The 17,748-nt window shown below is 41.4% G+C and overlaps 1 protein-coding gene across 3 annotated transcripts in view; it reads right to left on the reverse strand.

Moving 5' to 3' along the window:
- The window catches only part of ANTXR2 (ANTXR cell adhesion molecule 2), a 122,523-nt gene that overhangs the window by 67,381 nt on the left and 37,394 nt on the right, over positions 1-17,748 (reverse strand). For all 3 annotated transcript variants that reach the window (XM_075501374.1, XM_075501375.1, XM_075501373.1), the window contains exon 10: positions 16,494-16,563. In XM_075501374.1, coding sequence (XP_075357489.1) covers positions 16,494-16,563 — 70 coding nt within the window. The remainder of the gene's footprint in view (positions 1-16,493; positions 16,564-17,748) is intronic.

The raw sequence follows: 17,748 nt of genomic DNA on the forward strand, positions 1-17,748 counted from the left end.
GCTGCCCCCCCACCCTGACAGGTTTGTCCACAAAAATCTAGGTGCGCATCGTGGCTTATCCTGAAGGAGGATATTCTGACTCACTGAAATAGTGCATTTCACACTAACTGTTTCAGTATGAGAGAGAGACAGCGTATCTTAGGAGTTCCTGGGCCTGTGACTTAGGTGTTGGGCTTTCTTGGCTTCCCTAGAAAAAGTCCAGCTTTCAAGACTTAACAGTCGATCCTGTTAAACTTCTCACTCCGTTACTCTCTTACGCATTAAAGCTTGAAGCAAAAGTCACCCTTTTTTCTTCTACCTTCCTTGTGTCAAGCAGCAAACTACATACTCCTGCTGCGATACGTATTATTTTCTTAAATTTATAGGGACTCTCTCTCGCCTTCGTATGGAACATCTGTATTAGTCTTTTTCTAGCAGTGTTCTGTAGGTACCACACTTAATGCTATTTGCCACCGTGGGCTTGATGTGTCTTGGCTGAAACCTGCAAGGTTTGTCAAATTTAGCTATTAAGAAATGAAGCTATTTTTTTAGACGGTCTTTGCTAGTAAATTGAGCAAAACAGGAACCTGAAAGACATTTGGATAAAACACTCCAGAAGAACATCTTAACCCATGCTAAAGAAAAGGATCGTTGCACAGGTATCTTGTGGATCTTGAAATTTCCTTGAACTCACTAGGTTGTATGAAAAATTTTGTATAATAGCTAAGATTTCTAAGTAGACTAATGCCCATGTTTACATCTTACTGTTTGCAACATAGAGCTGGCCTCCGTTTACGTCCACTGACAAGCTCCACTCAAACAGGGATTCTCCGATGGGCTGAGAAATAGTAACATTACCACTGCTGTCTTCTACTAGAAAAGGCAGCTTTCAATTCCAGCCCCACCAAAAGACGTTTGCTCAGCTGATGCGCTGTACAGGCCTGAGAGCTGTGTTATCTAAACATTTTACCTGGGATTTAGGAGGAAAACAGTGAGTAGGGATGTCTGTCTTCTATTCTCTTATGTGACTTGCCCGAGTCCCAGAGGGGTGGTGCGCTGAGTGGGCAGGGTCACCAGGACACAACTCCGGCATTTTAAGCTCTTTTTCTTAGCTTCAGAACACAGCCACACATAGGCACCAGGTAAACAACAACTAAACAATTCCTATTAGAGTGCGTGAGTTGGTGGAAACAGATCCTCAAAAGTGGCACAAAAAATCTCAGTCCAGCAAAAACACCCAGGAAGAAACTTGCCATTTACTGAACAGATGCGTACTGCAAAGTCTGCTCAGGCCAGTTATTACAGACAGTTACTAAAATGGGGAGCTTACCCGCATTTTTAGGAGGTGCCACTGAGCAAGCTCCTGTCACCCTCTAGGACTGAACTGCACTGCCAGTGAGGACTACAGCTCTCATCCTCATTCACAGCAACGCCTCTGTATGCCATTCTGGAAATACAGAAGGCCCCAGAAAAGGGCACCGATAACACGTGTCTAAATGAGAACTGGGCCCGCAGCTCACTGACTCCCATGGACTGTGTAAGAGCAGGTTTCGAGTCCCTGGTGCCATGTGCCTCCTCGCTACTCTCGACCTTTGCATTCCTCCAACCTTTAGCTGTCAGACAGTCTGACAAACATCCCAAGCACCAGGCTCACTGAACACATCAGCTATCAGCGCAGATACAATGCAGTAGGAACAAGCAGTTTCCCTATCAACTTCCATTCTGATACACAGCTGCAGGGATGAGCCATTTGAGATTTTCCATAGGAGTCGATCATACTCGCTCAGTTCTAGAAGCCACAGAGTGAACTCATACGGATAATTATCTCATCTTCAAAAGGATGAACCTGTCAACATACAAACTCACTTCTTTCCTGAAATTGTCATGTCTGTAGGGTATAAGAAATGCGGGGTTTTTTTTTTCATTTCTTTAGCATCCACCTGTTTGATGGGCTACGTGTACTTCCGATTCATATAAACACTATTCCTTCAAATTTGGAGTTCCAAAAACTAGGTGCCCTATTTCTTCTACTCACTCATTCACAAACATCCAAGCGAAAGATGTATACATAAATACATCTAGTGTTTACTAGTAACTGTCCACATGTGTGAGGCTTTTAGCTCAGCACTCTGCATAAACTGCAAATATTTTGAAAATAAAATGACATTCAGCAGTGATTCTATTTTTTGAGCACCTTCATTTCCCACTGGTGATTGTCAGTATTTTGTGAGTGTCAGGTTCCTTCAGTAAAGCTTAAATCAGCTAAGAGCTGAGCCAGGCTATGTCACCAGGTAACATTTCTAAATCTTCTGGCCCCTGATGATACTTTTTTCTGTAGACTGGAGGAATACAATTTAAAGGGTTATGAGACTGCAGTGATTTTTCATGACAGGCTTAGCTCACGAGGGAAGGAGCAGCACAGGTTTTGGTCAGGTGGTCGTAAGACCATGCCTTCAGTCTCCCTGGTGGAGGTGATCAGAAACGCCTCAAAAACGTCTCCACAGGCACTAAATGCCTGGTTTTATACGTCTGTATGGCCAGATCTCCCAGCAATTACTTATGTGATTTACATGACTACACCCATAGTACCTTACTTGCTTTCCAAGGACTCAAGGAAAATTGCCTCTCCTTCTGCTGAGGTATGTAAGGAGAGCGAGACAAGAGCAGAGAAGGTGTCATGTCCCACTCTAGCACCAAAAGAAAGACCGTGTTGGCGTGTGAGGCTCACATTTGAACCCCCACTGTGCTCGATTCACTGTGAATACGGTCACACCCAAACAGCACAGCTACGCACGCAAGGGCAGACTGTCCCTGAAGTAAAACAGACCTTTTGACACAACCCTATTTTTGCAAGGAAAGGTTAGACTGATACTGGCTTCGTACCAGCACAGAACAAAACCAAGTGCTGAGCTCTTGAAAGCTGCTGCAGAACAGAGTATCTCCTCAGGTCACCCCGAATAAAACCCACAAAGAATCGGGAAGTGTAAATGTTGATGTTGCTGTAGCAACCCAGGAAGACATCCTGCAAGGCCCAGCTAAAACCTCACCGCTGCTGTGTGACACATTCTGTGTCGGTCACGGTGTGGCTCTTAGATGTGTGCACAAAGGAAGAGGCAGTAGACCCTGAGGATAACAATCAGAGGTTCTACTAATCGAGGCCCGCTCATGCCGTGCACAAATACCCAGGCCTTCTTGCCGTTCTATCCAAGAACACAAGGAGTCAAGCAGCTTCTCTATGTCTAGCTTGAAAAGCACGGCTGCGGGAACAAGCCTGCAGGGAAAGGCAAGTGCAGCCCTTCACACTGTTCCTCAAAAACACAGCACTGCCCAAATCCAGCATCTTTTTAAGGCTCTCAGCCAGGATGCTCACTCCTGTCTTCTGATCACTTCTGACACAGCACTTGACTCAAGTGGAATCAAAGAGATGGCAAACGTGAGCTAATAAGCATGTGTAATTAACATGCTGTGCCGATACTCACGAACTCTATTGCTTTTCATGTACCACAGGTCTAATGTGCAATTTTCCAGTGGTCCATACTTTTAAAGCATTGCAAGAGGAAAAACTGTAGGGTTTATTTAGAGTTCATAGCCCTTGCTCAATGTGGAAGGGATTTTCCTATATTTTGCCTGTGAACTATCACTTTTTGGATGGGAATCAATCCTGGAAAACTTAGTCTGAAAAGAGCTTTTTAAAAATGTTCTTATTTATGACCAAAGTTAACCACAAGACTCTTGCAACTTTAAACTGCATCAGTCATGGCCCACTGGCCGTTCTAATAAATAATTTACCAAAAAATGTAACTTGAGAAGACCCAATGATTGCAATTCTTTCTTTCCTTTATGTCCACTGCTGTTTTATTGTTACAGAAGAGGAACGTGGCCCACTGCCATATGTCACTACAGCTCTGGTCTAAAGAATTTCATACCCTGTGAAATACAGCTGACATTTCAATCCACAGTAACCTATTTGCAAAGTATTCATTTGCTCCTTACTTTATGAGTATCCAGTAAAAGACTGCCATTTTATGACCCATTAAAAAAGATGAAAAAATTAAATAAAATTGTGAAAGACATTTGCTGGAAGTAATAAATAATTTACCTCCAATTTTCACACACTGAAAATTAAACTGGCAACTGCTCAAAAAGTTATTAAAATTATGGTGATAAAGGTTTTTAGAATCAAGTGCCAGCATTAAAATAGCTAAAATGCTGTACATAGTAGGAAAGAAAAAAATAGATCTATGTATTTAGAAGGGTGCTTTCCCTTAAAAAACTTACCTCCATGAATTAATATATAGCTTTATTACACAGTTAATATTGGCAAGCCAGTAGTAAGCGTGTGTGTGTCTATGTGTTCTAAATATATCTATACATACATAAGCATCTCTGTGTGTGTTTGCATACATATATATGTATACAGAAATCACACACTGGAAAATCAGTAACAGTGGTGAGAGAAGGGTTTGGTGGAACTACCGATGTAAGTATAATTTTTTGCATGCCTATCACTTTACCCCCTTGTAATTTACCATCCCCTACACAACAGTCTGGCAGCACAAAGGGGTGCCGCCGTGACCATACTTTATTTTGATGGTCACCTGAAGGATGAGGAAACTGCAACACTGTGACTGACAATGGCATGTTCAGGTTTTTAACACAGAAATATTCACCACCGTTCACAGCTAGAGCAAATACAAGGTGTCATTCAGTGCAAGTATTTCGTGTTTTAGAGTTTGAAGAAAAAGCTCCACTGCCAAACAATACCGACCTCACCTCAGGAGGGAGAGACTGAAATGTTTAGTGCCAGGTGATGCAGCCTCTGTCACGCCAGCCCGCATTTTCTGCCTGAAGGTTGAAAAGCAGAGGTAGTGGCAGACACAGGGAGACTACTAATGCTCAGCTATAGGGTAGGGGAGACACGCATCTGAGCAACAGGTGATGGTGTCTCAGTGGGGTCAGCTCCGCTCTCACTGTATGGACACAGGGGTTTCATTTGACCAACTTGAGTTTGAAATCGTTGGCCATTATGCTGGGGATATAACTAATATTCACCCCCACATCCTCACCAAAGCACAGAGTATCCTTTCCCCTGTTCTCGGTTAACAAACGCTCCAGGACCACAAATCTGAGTCTCTGCATCTAGGGCTACATCCCTGCAGCAGGAGGAGGCAACACCAAGCCACAGAGGAAGGTATTTCAAGTCCATGCTTCTGGCTTTGTTGCTCTTCCTAGGGGCTTCCTAAAAGCCCCAGCTGCATAGGGACACAGCAAGTTCCCTTGGAGCAGGGTTACAAACCTTGCCTGCCAAATGTTCGGTGCAAAGGGTCATCTATGTGCTAAGGGTCATCTATGCCTGGGAAGCATAGGAAACAGTTTCCTCGAGTCGATGGGAATGGTACTGGGGACAGTTAGTTAATAATCTCCAGTTACAATAAATGGTCAGAGTTGTTTTCCTCCCACCAACCACACAGGCATAGAAAGGAATATTATTATTTTCCTAAGGACAGCAAGACCTGCACTCTATGCAAATCATTATGGTGTTTTGGTAAAGAATTAGTACAAACGCTTCCCCCCACCCCGACCCCTTTCTTGGTGTAGCTTAGCACTGACATAAATTCAAATTAGAGTCCTCTTAGGATCCCCTCTTAGGAACCCCAGAACTATCTAGCTTTCTCAGCAGAGTGGTCAGTATACTGTCTATCTGGGTTTGGCCTTCCACAGGAAACGGGCGGAAGTGCAGAGATACCTAGGTGTTCCACTGCTGGGAAGTGCTAGTGAATTTGAAAGAACTGGAAGCCAGCAATGAATTAGCTCTGATCTCATGGAATCATGGGAACCTGCAGTAACAGGGTATGAAATGTCATTATTATGTTAAATTAGTCTATTAATTCAGCTCAGGATACTATGTCCACTGCATAATATTAAGCACTTAGTTCTGCTCACGCACTCTTTCTTAATGCTCTGGGAACACTGTGTGCCCTATTGAGGAACGTGAAGGACTGCATTAGAAATTACTACTGATCTTAACATCAGATCCATATGTCTTAGGAGCCAGTTAGCCTATACAATTCATTGAGGATGTTTCCATCTGTGAATAGTTCCCATTATAATCTAATTGTGTCAAACTAAATGTATTTCTAAAATATTTTCAGAAGTTAATATTTATAGAACAGACATTAAGCCTAATCCAGCCATATTGCTGGTTTCCCCCTACCTGAGTTTATTTCTCTAGCTATTTTGGAGGGGGGAGCTCGTACCATGTGAGTAACCAGTGACTGGTAACCATACTCTTTTTATTTCTGTTGGAACAAAATGCTTGTATAGGAAAAAAAGGGCTTAAGTTCTGGTGCTGAAAATAAATACTAAGTCTCAGTGACTTTACAAAGAAAGGAATAAGCCCAGGTGGGAGAGGATCTGATTCACATCAACTCTCTTTACCCAGTGCTACTGGGGAAGAACAGTAGTTTACGTTGGAGGATAATGTTAATATCAAATCAATGGGCCTAATTAGCCATGAGCACATCTATGATGGAGAAATATTCCAGTCACCTGAGCACAGAGGCTCTGGAATGAGAACAACAGGTGAAAACAACCTGATTTGGAGATGGCATCCCACCAATTTGTGAGCCCAAGGAACTCACGTGGCTGACAAGGGCAGCAAGAAGTCAAAGGGGGGCAAGCAGTACTTGCTTCCTTCTTTTTTTTTTTTTTTTTTTTTGGTGTTGGCTATGGTTACATCTCCTGTGTTAGAGAACTGCTCAGCTACTATGTGCTGGGGAGACAGAAAGGCTGACAAACCCAAGGAAGCCCAGTGTTTGTCCTGATGGCTAGTATCTCCTTTTGCAACAGCGGACTGCCTGTCCTCCTTCATCGAGCGCTGCCTCAGGTACAGCTGTACAACTGGTTACTGAGAGGTAACTAGTCATGTGGCTTTATTGTGCTTTTGCCTTTTTATAGTAATGACTGGTCTTATCTGGAATGTGAAGTATCTTAGTCAACGAGCTACCTCTTAACTGAGAAATCCTATTGAATCCTAATTTTAATTGCTCCCCTTTTCTCTGGACAAGGTGTTCTTTGACAATATGTAGTTGCAATGTGGTTTATAGACTGGGAACAAGACCTTGAAAAGGGGTCCTTAAACCCACACTTGAATAGTTAAACATGTTGCCTAACTCTCAAGTGCCTACTCATCACATGCATTGCCCCTTACATTAACGAGTACTTAGGTTCTGTGGGCAAATTAATCTCTTGCTTTAATTGTCACAAAGGTTGTGACAAGGCTATTTAGTTAACAATACCACAAAAAGAAGGTAAATGTAACTTGTTAGTTGGAAAGAGAACAAAAAATGCTCAACACACCCCATGAAATATTAATCCCTTCTTAAATGACTCTGAAAGATACACAGGTCATATCTGCAGCTTGCACACACCTTCCCATCGTTGGCAGTTGTTCTCTGCACTTGCAACATGTTTCTCAAAATATTACCTTTCTTAGCCAAGGAGGAAGAAGTGACAAAATAAAAACAGTAACAGTAATTCCAGCCACAGCCATAGGAAACGACAGTAATTATGTCTTTCCTCTGATTTTCGGCTACTCACTTCCACATCACAAGAAAACTCCATTAAGTTACACACAGCTTTTCTCAATACTCCTTAAGGCAGACAAACAAATGTGCTACTCAAATTAATTAATTTGCAAAGTTATGGCCTTGTCTGAATAAACAGGTCATCTCGTATGTTTATCTACATGCTCTGGAAATCCCATGGCTTTGTATATTTGAGTATTTGCATGCAGCTTAGGTGGGAGATAAACCTGGTGTGACTTGTGAAGAGCATCATTTAAATATATGTGTTTAGAGTGATTTTGTAATAATGCATTCAGAATTTCTTAGCTTATCTTTGTATTTTCTTTCCATCTGGTAAAAGGAATGCAGAAAGACAAAAGCTAGTTCTAACTTATAATTGTTATTGAGTTACTAAATAACACAGCATTGAAAGGTCGCAATGTAGGATGAGCACAGCAGTGATTTTCAGTTCTTAAATATGCGCATTGTAGGCAGCGTGACTGTTGGAAGGAAACTGTGTGTGTGAGAGGTATTACAGTGGCTGCAGTGGTCTGTTTTGCCAACACTGAGCTAATAAGATGTGAAAATTGGTGCTGGGTTAGGTCTAAACGTTAGCTTATTGCCTGCTTGTTTTTCTAATGCTTGCAGTGTTAGAAGGAAGTACAACTGTGTAATCTTAACAATAAGTTAATGACACTTTTTGTGTGGGAATGTAAATCTGCTTATCATTCACGCCCAGCCCCCACTCACACACATTTCCAAAGGCATTCATATGCCTCCTTTGAGAGAACTAATGATACTGTATCAGCTCTCTTTCTATTTAGATATTTACTTCATATTTGCTAGAAGAATCGGGCCAATGTTTTTGAAAGCACATTTAACTATACCATATGCCTACTTAAATCATCCCTATCAAACAAGTTGTAGGATGATGCTCTGGTTCATTCTGTTCTGTTTTCCCTTCCTTCACAATGTGTTTATGTATATTTATCCAATTTGTTCTGTTCCTCTTGCCAAATTGCAGGTTTGAGATCTCAACTACGCAGGGGCAGCTGTGCTATTGTTGATGCCTTACAAAACAAAGGTCACAGACTGAGCCTGTATCCCTAGAACTAATGACAGCTGCGTGTTAACCATTACGGTATAGGCACAGAATGATCAGGATTCCCAGACCCTCAGAGGTAGGAATAAATGTTACCTTGCCCTTCGGGAAGCAAGAACTCAAGTCTCGTTTCTAAGAACTAACTTTTGTGTCAAGTAGCCTCTTGTAAAATACCCTGCTGTTTATTTATTTTATTGACATAATTCCTCCCTCCATCTGGGGAAAAAATATCTTTAAACAGCACCACCACAAAAAGCCAAAATCTGGAAAATGAAATGACAGCTGAGTTGGAAGGGATGATCTCTTCTTCATGTAACTAATCTTAGCTTTTCTCACTGTTGAGGCTGATAAGAATTACCAGCTGTTCCAGCCTAGGAAGTTATTGACCACATAAAGAAGGAGGCTACCACAAGATGACATTTCCTTCCAGAGAAGGCTGAACCTAGCCCAGCAACTCCAAGTAATGAAACGGCAGGGCGGGACTGTTTCACATGCCCTTTGTTTGTTAAGAGAGATCAATCTGCAAGGCTGGTGAATTCAAAACTATTTGCCCCTTAGATAGCCTGACATGTTCTTCCTTCTTCTCCTGTTGCCTTTCAGACCAGAAGCCGAGAGTCCAAAGTTATTTAAAAGGGTGTTTCTTAGAACTACACGTAGCTTTTGAAATACCAAAGAAGAGGGAATGTAGTCTGCTGGAGCAGACTAACGAGATAAGGCACATGTCCACAGACACAGCTCTGAGACTATACAGCTGTCTTTGAGGCTCTCTGTCTAAGGCTACTTCACCAGTGTGCTGTTAATTATTTAAAAGAGAGCACTGGGGAAACTACCATCACATCTGTCACCCACAGGCAGGCAGAACCTGCGCTCATTGCAGGACCAGATGTGTTTATTCGAAACATGTACTAACTAGCTACTTAATGGGTTAGAATTATTAGCCAGAAGTTAATTAGGCAAACATACCAAACATCAGTCACCCTACAAAGCATCACTTCTTTAACACTACTTTTACTTCTTTAGAGCCATTATCAACCACAGGAAAAAGGAGGGGGAAAAGTAAAAATCCCATGAAGGAGCTGCAGTAGGAAACAGATTTATGAAATCTGATCACTGCGTACTAATGAAAACTGCAGTGCTCCAGGTAATTGCCTTACCTATGTGCCTCAATACTGCAAGTATACTAGCACATGCGAGGAAGCAGGGAGGCTTGTTTAAGGACCTATGGGTGTTGGAGAAGAAAAGGGACTTAACAGTGGAAATTTCTTTTCTTAGTATAGTCAAGTCAAACTTGAAAAAGGATGGCTTCATTGCTTCTGCATATATTGCACATAGCCCTGAAGACGTAAGCACTTGCATGGCATTCTGCCTGCATAATGAACTCGGAAACGCTGCTGGCCAATGTAACGTGCTCTTGTTCCCCAAGAGATGAAATTCAAAAGTAATTTTTAAGTTTCTGGCTCCTCAGTTCATGTCACAAGAAGCAGTGGATGGAGTCAAGGCATAATATGCTCTATCTTTGGGCTACTTGGGGCAGGGGGGGAATAGTTAGGATGCTTTGTTAGAAGCCTGCTGTGACAACCACGTTGTAGAACACCTTTCAGCTGCTCTCGAATGAGAGTAGCTGTCTAGAAATGAAATGAGGTAATTGGCAGGATGGAGCCCACAATCCATTCATCCTCACTGTATCTGTTTGCTTTCATGTGTCCATGCTCTTCCTCTTAAATCTGGTGCTGGTATTAATAAAAATGACACTTGGAAACCGGAAAGCAAGACTCGAAGTACCACTATTCCAGCATCATGGAAACATCTTTCACTCAAAGCACCTAGAATGAAATATGAAGCATGTGCTTCCTCTTTATATAGAGAGGTTGTTTGGCTGGGAGGCAGAAACGGAAGGCAAGAGTGCCAGTGACAGCTTGGGCATGAACTCCTGAGCTTTCAGCTAGTTTTAGTTTTTGCCCGCATAGCTGCTGTAAAGAATGTTCAAGGCCCCTGAAGTAGTGAGCAGGAACTTCCTGGTGCATCCTGTGAACTGCAATGAATGCATTTTAAATAGACTCCCACAGTACTGTTTTACTTCAAACTGTTTTTACATTAATTTGTCAGAAACTCGTAGGAAGAAATGCACTGGATTCACAAGTCTACTTCTCCAATTGCACAGAGCTACAAGCTCTTCCAGAAGACAGCACTTTGGCTTCCCTTAAGCCCCTGTTGAGAGATGCTCTCAAAGCCATGTTTTAACTTGAAGCTTGTGGTTAATTGCCATTGTCCTCAACCCTCAGCCCTGCATGTGATCCACAGCAAAAAGCGAAACAGCTAGTTCTGCCCTGAATCCGTACTTCACAGATTAAGATCATACTACCAAAACATTGGCCAGAGAGAGAAAACTCTTGCCTGCATTCAGGCTATCACACACAAAAAATGGTATAAAAAAAACAAAAGAAATTGAGCTTGTTTTGGCACTAGCTCAAACAAAAATAGACAGAGGGCAGGTAATGCAAACTGTCAAACATAAACAGCCAGATACCATCACTAAACATTATGGGACTTACTTCCTGCTGTGGAAAAAACAATTGATTTTCTAAAAGTGAAACAGAACCAAAAAAAAGGGTTTATTTTCCTATGTAGAGTAGTTGAGAAACTTCTTGTGAGGAAGACATGCGGATGCAAGAGGTGGTTAAGCTAGTGCCTGAAATAGGTTACTTAAAGGCTGAAGATGCTAAAATAAGGAGATGGTTATGTGTTTCTTCCCTCATCTTTTTATTCCAATGGGCTAAGGGACTGTATCTGAGTTGCAAAGACAGGATCAAAAAGAAATTGGTGATAAACCAGTAAGAAAAAAATATTAAAATCTAAAGACCTGAGAAGTGACAGGGCAGAAACCACTCAATGCTGTTTGTGTTTCTAAATTCCCTTTGAGCTGCCATCCCATTCACAAATGAGTGCAAAACAAGTAAAGCAGCTGTTGTCAACAGGAAGAACAAAGACTTGAATGACACAGGCTCCTCCTGTGAGAAATCTGGTTAATAGCCAAATAAAAGCATGTCTCAAGGTAGCATTTCAGCTCAGAAACATAAAGCAACGTGCTCAGTCCTAGAGATCACTTCCCACTATGCTTTCTTTCTAGGACAAAAGTTCTTACTTGTTCTTACAGTTATAAGAGTCTGAGCTATTTATTCTCCAATTACATTCAGACTCTTGTACGACTTGCTCAATGAGGTTAGTTTTTCCCTCAGTAACTCCTTATTGGAATGTCTGGATGGGAAGTACATTCAAAGTTACCACTAAACTTGTGAACTTGTGCTGTTGCCAAGAGCTCTTACTACTAGCAAAATATTAATGGTAGCCATCATCAGACTTTTTTTATCTTATGCACTGTTGTGCGCTTTGTTTCAAGTGAACTGCAGACTGGAGACTAAACTTAAGTCAACTACTCTGAAACTGGAGGCAACTTAAGAATTTGGGAACACAAGCGTAGTAATTTTCCTCCTTACCACACAAAAAATAATTCCTATTTAATCTTTGCTCTTTAAGTGCCACCAGCTGTTCATGTTGGACAGGATGTAGGAAGGGATATATGCAAGCTGAAGCCAACATGATTTGAATAGAGGGCAAATAAGGTCATTAAAAAACACTAGTGCAGACTGTGCCATCTCTGCATGCAATCTGATCGTAAATACAAGGTAACTGTGAGCAAGGTTTCACTTGCCATCAGGTTTATGTTTGGATTTGTCCTTTTAGGCTTTGTTATTCGTCAAGCTTTCAAGCTCAGGGAGAAAGATATTGCCCACTCCTGTCCTAGGGCACCCTTCAGATAGGTACAGTCCAGTGCCGTTCACTACAAGGGTGTCAAAATCTCACTCAACTGAGACGGACACCATGTGATACTTAAATGAAAGCCGTGATCCCACTTAACCCGATGTTTGCCCTTCTGTTGGTGTTTTGAAACATATAACCAACTTGTTGCACATCTGCTCAGATAGACTTAGTCAGTGTGTTGGACGTTATGAGAAGTTTATATATCTTGTTGGACTGAGGGTTAAATGCTCACCTCATTTTATGAGCTTATCTTAGAGCAAACACTGTATGAATTCAAGTGCAGGATGCATAAAGGTGGAAGCTGGCCAGCAACACTGCAGCTGCATTAAAAAATAAACTTCTGTAGTTCCCTGAACTATTTTAAGAACAATGATAATTTCTCAGCCTGTTGGTTCATTTTGAATAATTCACCACCTAGCCTAGACCTAACCTTTCTTGCTTTTCTTAGATGAGTACCTACACAAGATCAAATTGGATTTTTTCAGTAGGTACCAGCAATTTCAAAATCTCTTACTGTAATACTCCAGTGAGAAACTAGAGTTCAAGCAGAGGTAGTTGAGTAGTCGACATGTAAATAGTCACTACAAGTATTTCAGTAAAATATTGTATTCTTGTGCTAGGTTAAACTTTTATTATTGCCATCCACTCATCAAATAAAAGAGAATCTGTGAGTGTTCAGGAAGTAAGAGAAACTTATATTGTTCTGATAGCCTTTCCATTGAAGGCAGAGGGGATTTGACCCGTGGCTTAGAGGAACAGAAGCCATCTGTTTGTGCAGTCAAGCCGACAGATATATTTTCTGAATGCGTACTCAAAGAAATTAGAGCAAAATGAAGAGAACAAAAGTGAAGGTAGTGCAAGAACTTAAGACTTATAAAAATACACTATTTTTTTCTGTACTGGTCTTTCAAAGAGACATGGGCTTTGTTTTATTTCCAAGGGACACTGACTACAGAAACATCTAACGTAACGAAGAGGTCAAAGTTTGATCACCTTGAGCTGTGGCAGGACAGCAAATTCAAGCCTCAGCTAAAAAGGGGAACTGATTTTCTCAAATATTCTGCAAGACCCTAAAAGTATAATGCTTTTAAATGGTCAATGCAGTAGAATCTGAGTCTTTTTTAGTAAACCAGCCTAGTTGTAATGTTACACTTGCCCTCACAGTACATAAGTGATCTCTCGGAGGACATGAAGCAAAGCAATTCAACTTGGGTTTGTCTCCTCATCTTCTTCCTGCAGAGTACATGGTACTTTGCATTCCTGGATTATTTCAATACTTTCTAACTTTTTTTTATAATGCATAGGTTGCTCATGTAGAAATCCCAAGTAATTCTCAGCTGTTAGCTAATCAGGGGTCTTTTAAAACAAGCTGGCTTTGTAAGCAGACTATGTAATTTTGTACTTCAGAAGCGGCACAACAAGAAGGTACTTTAAATGGCACAAGCAGCACAGTCATTTTGTCACATAACCTAAGGATACCACATCCATCTGCTACATGGTACTGTGAAAAAATAGGCTTTGAAAAGAATGCTTGGTTAAATCCACAGCTGGCATTTTGGAGGCTCCTAACTAAATGCAGCCAGCAGCTGGTAAGAAAGTAGAAATACACAATGGCGTAAGTCCAGGAGACCCAGGGGTTTACCAACCCAGCATCTTGGGTACTTTGGCGTTTTATTTATTCCACGTGGGTTTCTATTGTTCTGCATGTGAAAACTGCAAATTCATCAGTCAACAAGAAGTGTCTCCAATTAGAAAAATATAATGAAACCTGTTAAGTGAGTCTCTCCCATTTACCAAGAAACAAAGCTGCAGGTTTGGAAGTCACAAAGCTAACTTTGTCTGCTTGTGTTGCTCTTAATTCCACTAAAAAGAGCACTAGAAAAAGAGCAGACTGGTTGTTGCTACATTAGCGACTAATATTAGCTCCACTACACGAGGAATTACTGGGAGTTATCCAGCAATAGTCTGAGCTGTGCCAATGGAAAGTCAATAGTTCAAGTATGTACATATCTTTCATAGCTGTCAGTCTTCTCCATAGCAAACTGTTTATCTCTGGGCCAAAGCTGTAAGTACTTCAATATCAGGTTATGGAAGTATATTTCACATAGTAACTTTGGAAAAAATTTTTTTCCTGTGAACCTGTACAACTTCATGCTTATTGTTCATGCTTGCTTTCTTACAAACACTGCTGAGAAGAAACGTGCTGTAATTAGGTGCTTGATCTACACTGCAATTACAATATGGTGAGCTATTTCAATAATGCTTCACAGGCCAAACAAGCTCTTCACAGAATAAGAAGAAATGCAGCATGTTCAAATAACTTCCACTGTGCTTTAATCTATGTAAATACTCCGTGCATTTCACATCCATTTGGCAGGATAGGCTGTTTACATACTCTCAGACGAACAGCGTGCAGAAAAGCATTTACAGCTTCAGGTCTTGGGGTGCTTAATACCGGGGGCCTAATTTGCTGCTGTTCTTCTGTTGTAAGGTAACTCCGCTGAAATACTTGGCATGGAGAGGAAGGGTTCTTAACCTGATGGATTTACATGGTTCTTCATGACAAAATTAGTTCTATTATAGCTGCACATGGTGCTGATTGGTTTTAGCTAAGACAGCAGTTTGTTCCAGCTGTTTTGTTGTGCAATTGGCACACAACCACATGCAGCCTAGCTCAAATGAAAAGAGTGCAACTATACTGTTTAATATAAAGGCACATAAGTCTAACAACTCCACAGGACATGTAGGACAAGATAAGCATTTCACATAGCTATGTAAAAGGCAACTTGAGTATCAGGAAAACCTAACAGCGTTAAAAACTAATCCCCTTCCTCTGCTCTCATGTAACTCTCCTCCATGCTTGTTTTCCCTGCGTTGCCATAAACCAGCGCTTGCTCCCCAGAGGGGAGCTTTGGCTGCTGCACAGCAGCTACGATGCAGCTCCTCCACAGTGATTCACTCAGCTCTCTTCCACTGGGGTTAATCACTGAAGTGGGGGTTTTTTTCTACCGCTTTCCAACTTTTCTCCTCCTAGTTGCTATTTAATGCACAAAACAGATGTGTATTTGGGGTTTTGCTATCAGTCTTGCAGCACAACTGAGGCAGCTGATTGTTGCTTAGCTCGGAAAACTAACTACTGAAAATCATCTATGCAATATGCTTAGTTATTAAACTGCTAAGAAATGCCACAGAAAAATGACAATGCAGAGCTGTAACGAACTGCTGGGCTTCCTACTGGATTAATATTAACCTCATCCCAAATAACTCTCTGAGAAGAACTACTTGCAAAACAGGGAGAAAGTCAACAGCCTGAAAGCCTTCACCCTCCTACAGGGCCAAGATCTGACATGCCGTTTTCTGACTTCAGATTAGCTTAGAATTTCACAAATCTGAACAATGAAGTTGAAGTGATCTTAAAAGCCTAGGGCATGTCTGAATTTGAGAGGAGGAGGAAAGGATTAGTTCTCAAAGGGCCAGAAGTAATGTGCAGCCATGGCCAGTGACACTTAGAATAAGGCTAGAACTGCAGTTTAGCTACAGTGCTGTTACGAGATTGCTGCCGTTGTTAAATTAGTGCCTCGTTTTATCATTACATGTTGAGCAGTGGTACACATCTTGACACATAATTTTAATAATAGCTTGTAAGTGTCACTGATAATGTAATCTATTTAAAAATGAGCCTAAAGATTATCCAGAAGAGAGCATATTATGCCCTGTTAAAACAGCTAATCTGCATAAAACTTAGGACAAGCCAGACCTTTTCAGTGTTTAAAAAACTGGCTGAATATTCATTTTTAAGGCACTGTCCAAATTGGTTTGGTCACATGTGACTATTTAAAGCCCGTTACAAAGCTGGCAAAGACACCAGGGAAATAACACAAGAATGGGGGGAAAAAAATGCAACAACAAACCACCCCCCATAAAAAGAACAAAAGATTGCCTCTAGCCAAAACCCCTCATGATTAACAACAGCAATAATGGGTCCAATTCTAGCAAAACATAGGATGACATTTGTTTCAAGTACTTACTGGCCGCTTTTGTATAGGATTGGTGCAGGGCAGAGCAAAAAATCAGATTCCACGGTTTTTGGTTTTTCATCTGCAAAAAGAAATCACATGAGCTTAGTATACTGTGCTGCTTAAATGAGAAGCTGATGGCTCAAGCCCCTTCCCTTCTCACAGTATGCTGGTTACTGGTTTGGTAATGTCTGGAACCGGCAAGCAAGGAAGGCCCAAGTTACAGAACAAAGCTGCTGCTTTTTTAAAGCCACACCTTGAACATACAAACCCAGAGTTGGCTTTAAATGCGAGTGTGAGCCCACATTACATCGCTTACTTTATTTTACTAAAGACAGCTCATGCTCTTCCAGAGAGATAATTTCCTAGAATTGAGACTGTTTTTGCAAAGAGTGAGAACACTATTAGGGGTTTCCTAATATTTGGAAAATGAGGGTTTGTTTCTAATTAGCTCCAACCCTGGGCTTTGCATTCAAGGACTATTTTATCAGTTGTGATCGGAGTGTCTATTTCTCCAGTTTCTCATGCCTTTCAGTCTCTAGCTGTTTGCAGATCTCTCAAATTTAGAAAGTATCTATTTGTAGAGCACCCCTTTTCTGCAGTTGTGAAAAGGAGAGGAGGGAGCTCTTTTACCTCATGCATTTGGTAAGCTGAGAAAAATTCTGCTCCGGTGTGCAGAACCGTCCTCCCAAACTTCCCCACTGTAGGACTGTTAACTCCTGTACTGGAGCTGCTCCTGCAAGCATGGACTATTTCCTGATTTAGGGGTGAGAGCAGATAAATGATCTGCCAGATAAACTTGGAGCTGACTCTGTCCTGCATTTAGGGAACAGGCAGACACACAAGTAGTTCAGGGGCAGCTGAAGGAGGAGCTGTTAGCATAAATGAGCTTTTCTTATGTGCTATAATCTGCACTGACTGCTTGGCCTAGATTTGGGGCTAGTTGTGAGGTGGGGAAGAGGGATTAGCACATTGCCATATGTTTTTGTCTTAATGGTATGTTTCATAGATTATTTTTCTATCCCACAGCTACATTTGGCAGGTTTCCTTCCTAGCATTTGGTAATGGTTCTTTATAAATGCAGAAAGAGAAACATGCCAAATGCATCTTTTAAAACCAGAAGAACTGACAAAATAACGGTTTGCTCTGAGGCTGGTCCCAAAGCGGAGCCCAGGCTATCAGTAAGAGGAACTCTAACATTAAAGTACATCCTCATGCAAGTACCCTCCGTTATGCCTTCAAATGGTGAGGGTTCTGCTGAGACACT

Source organism: Mycteria americana, chromosome 4 (genome assembly GCF_035582795.1).
Source record: "Mycteria americana isolate JAX WOST 10 ecotype Jacksonville Zoo and Gardens chromosome 4, USCA_MyAme_1.0, whole genome shotgun sequence".
NCBI classification, from domain to species: domain Eukaryota; kingdom Metazoa; phylum Chordata; class Aves; order Ciconiiformes; family Ciconiidae; genus Mycteria; species Mycteria americana.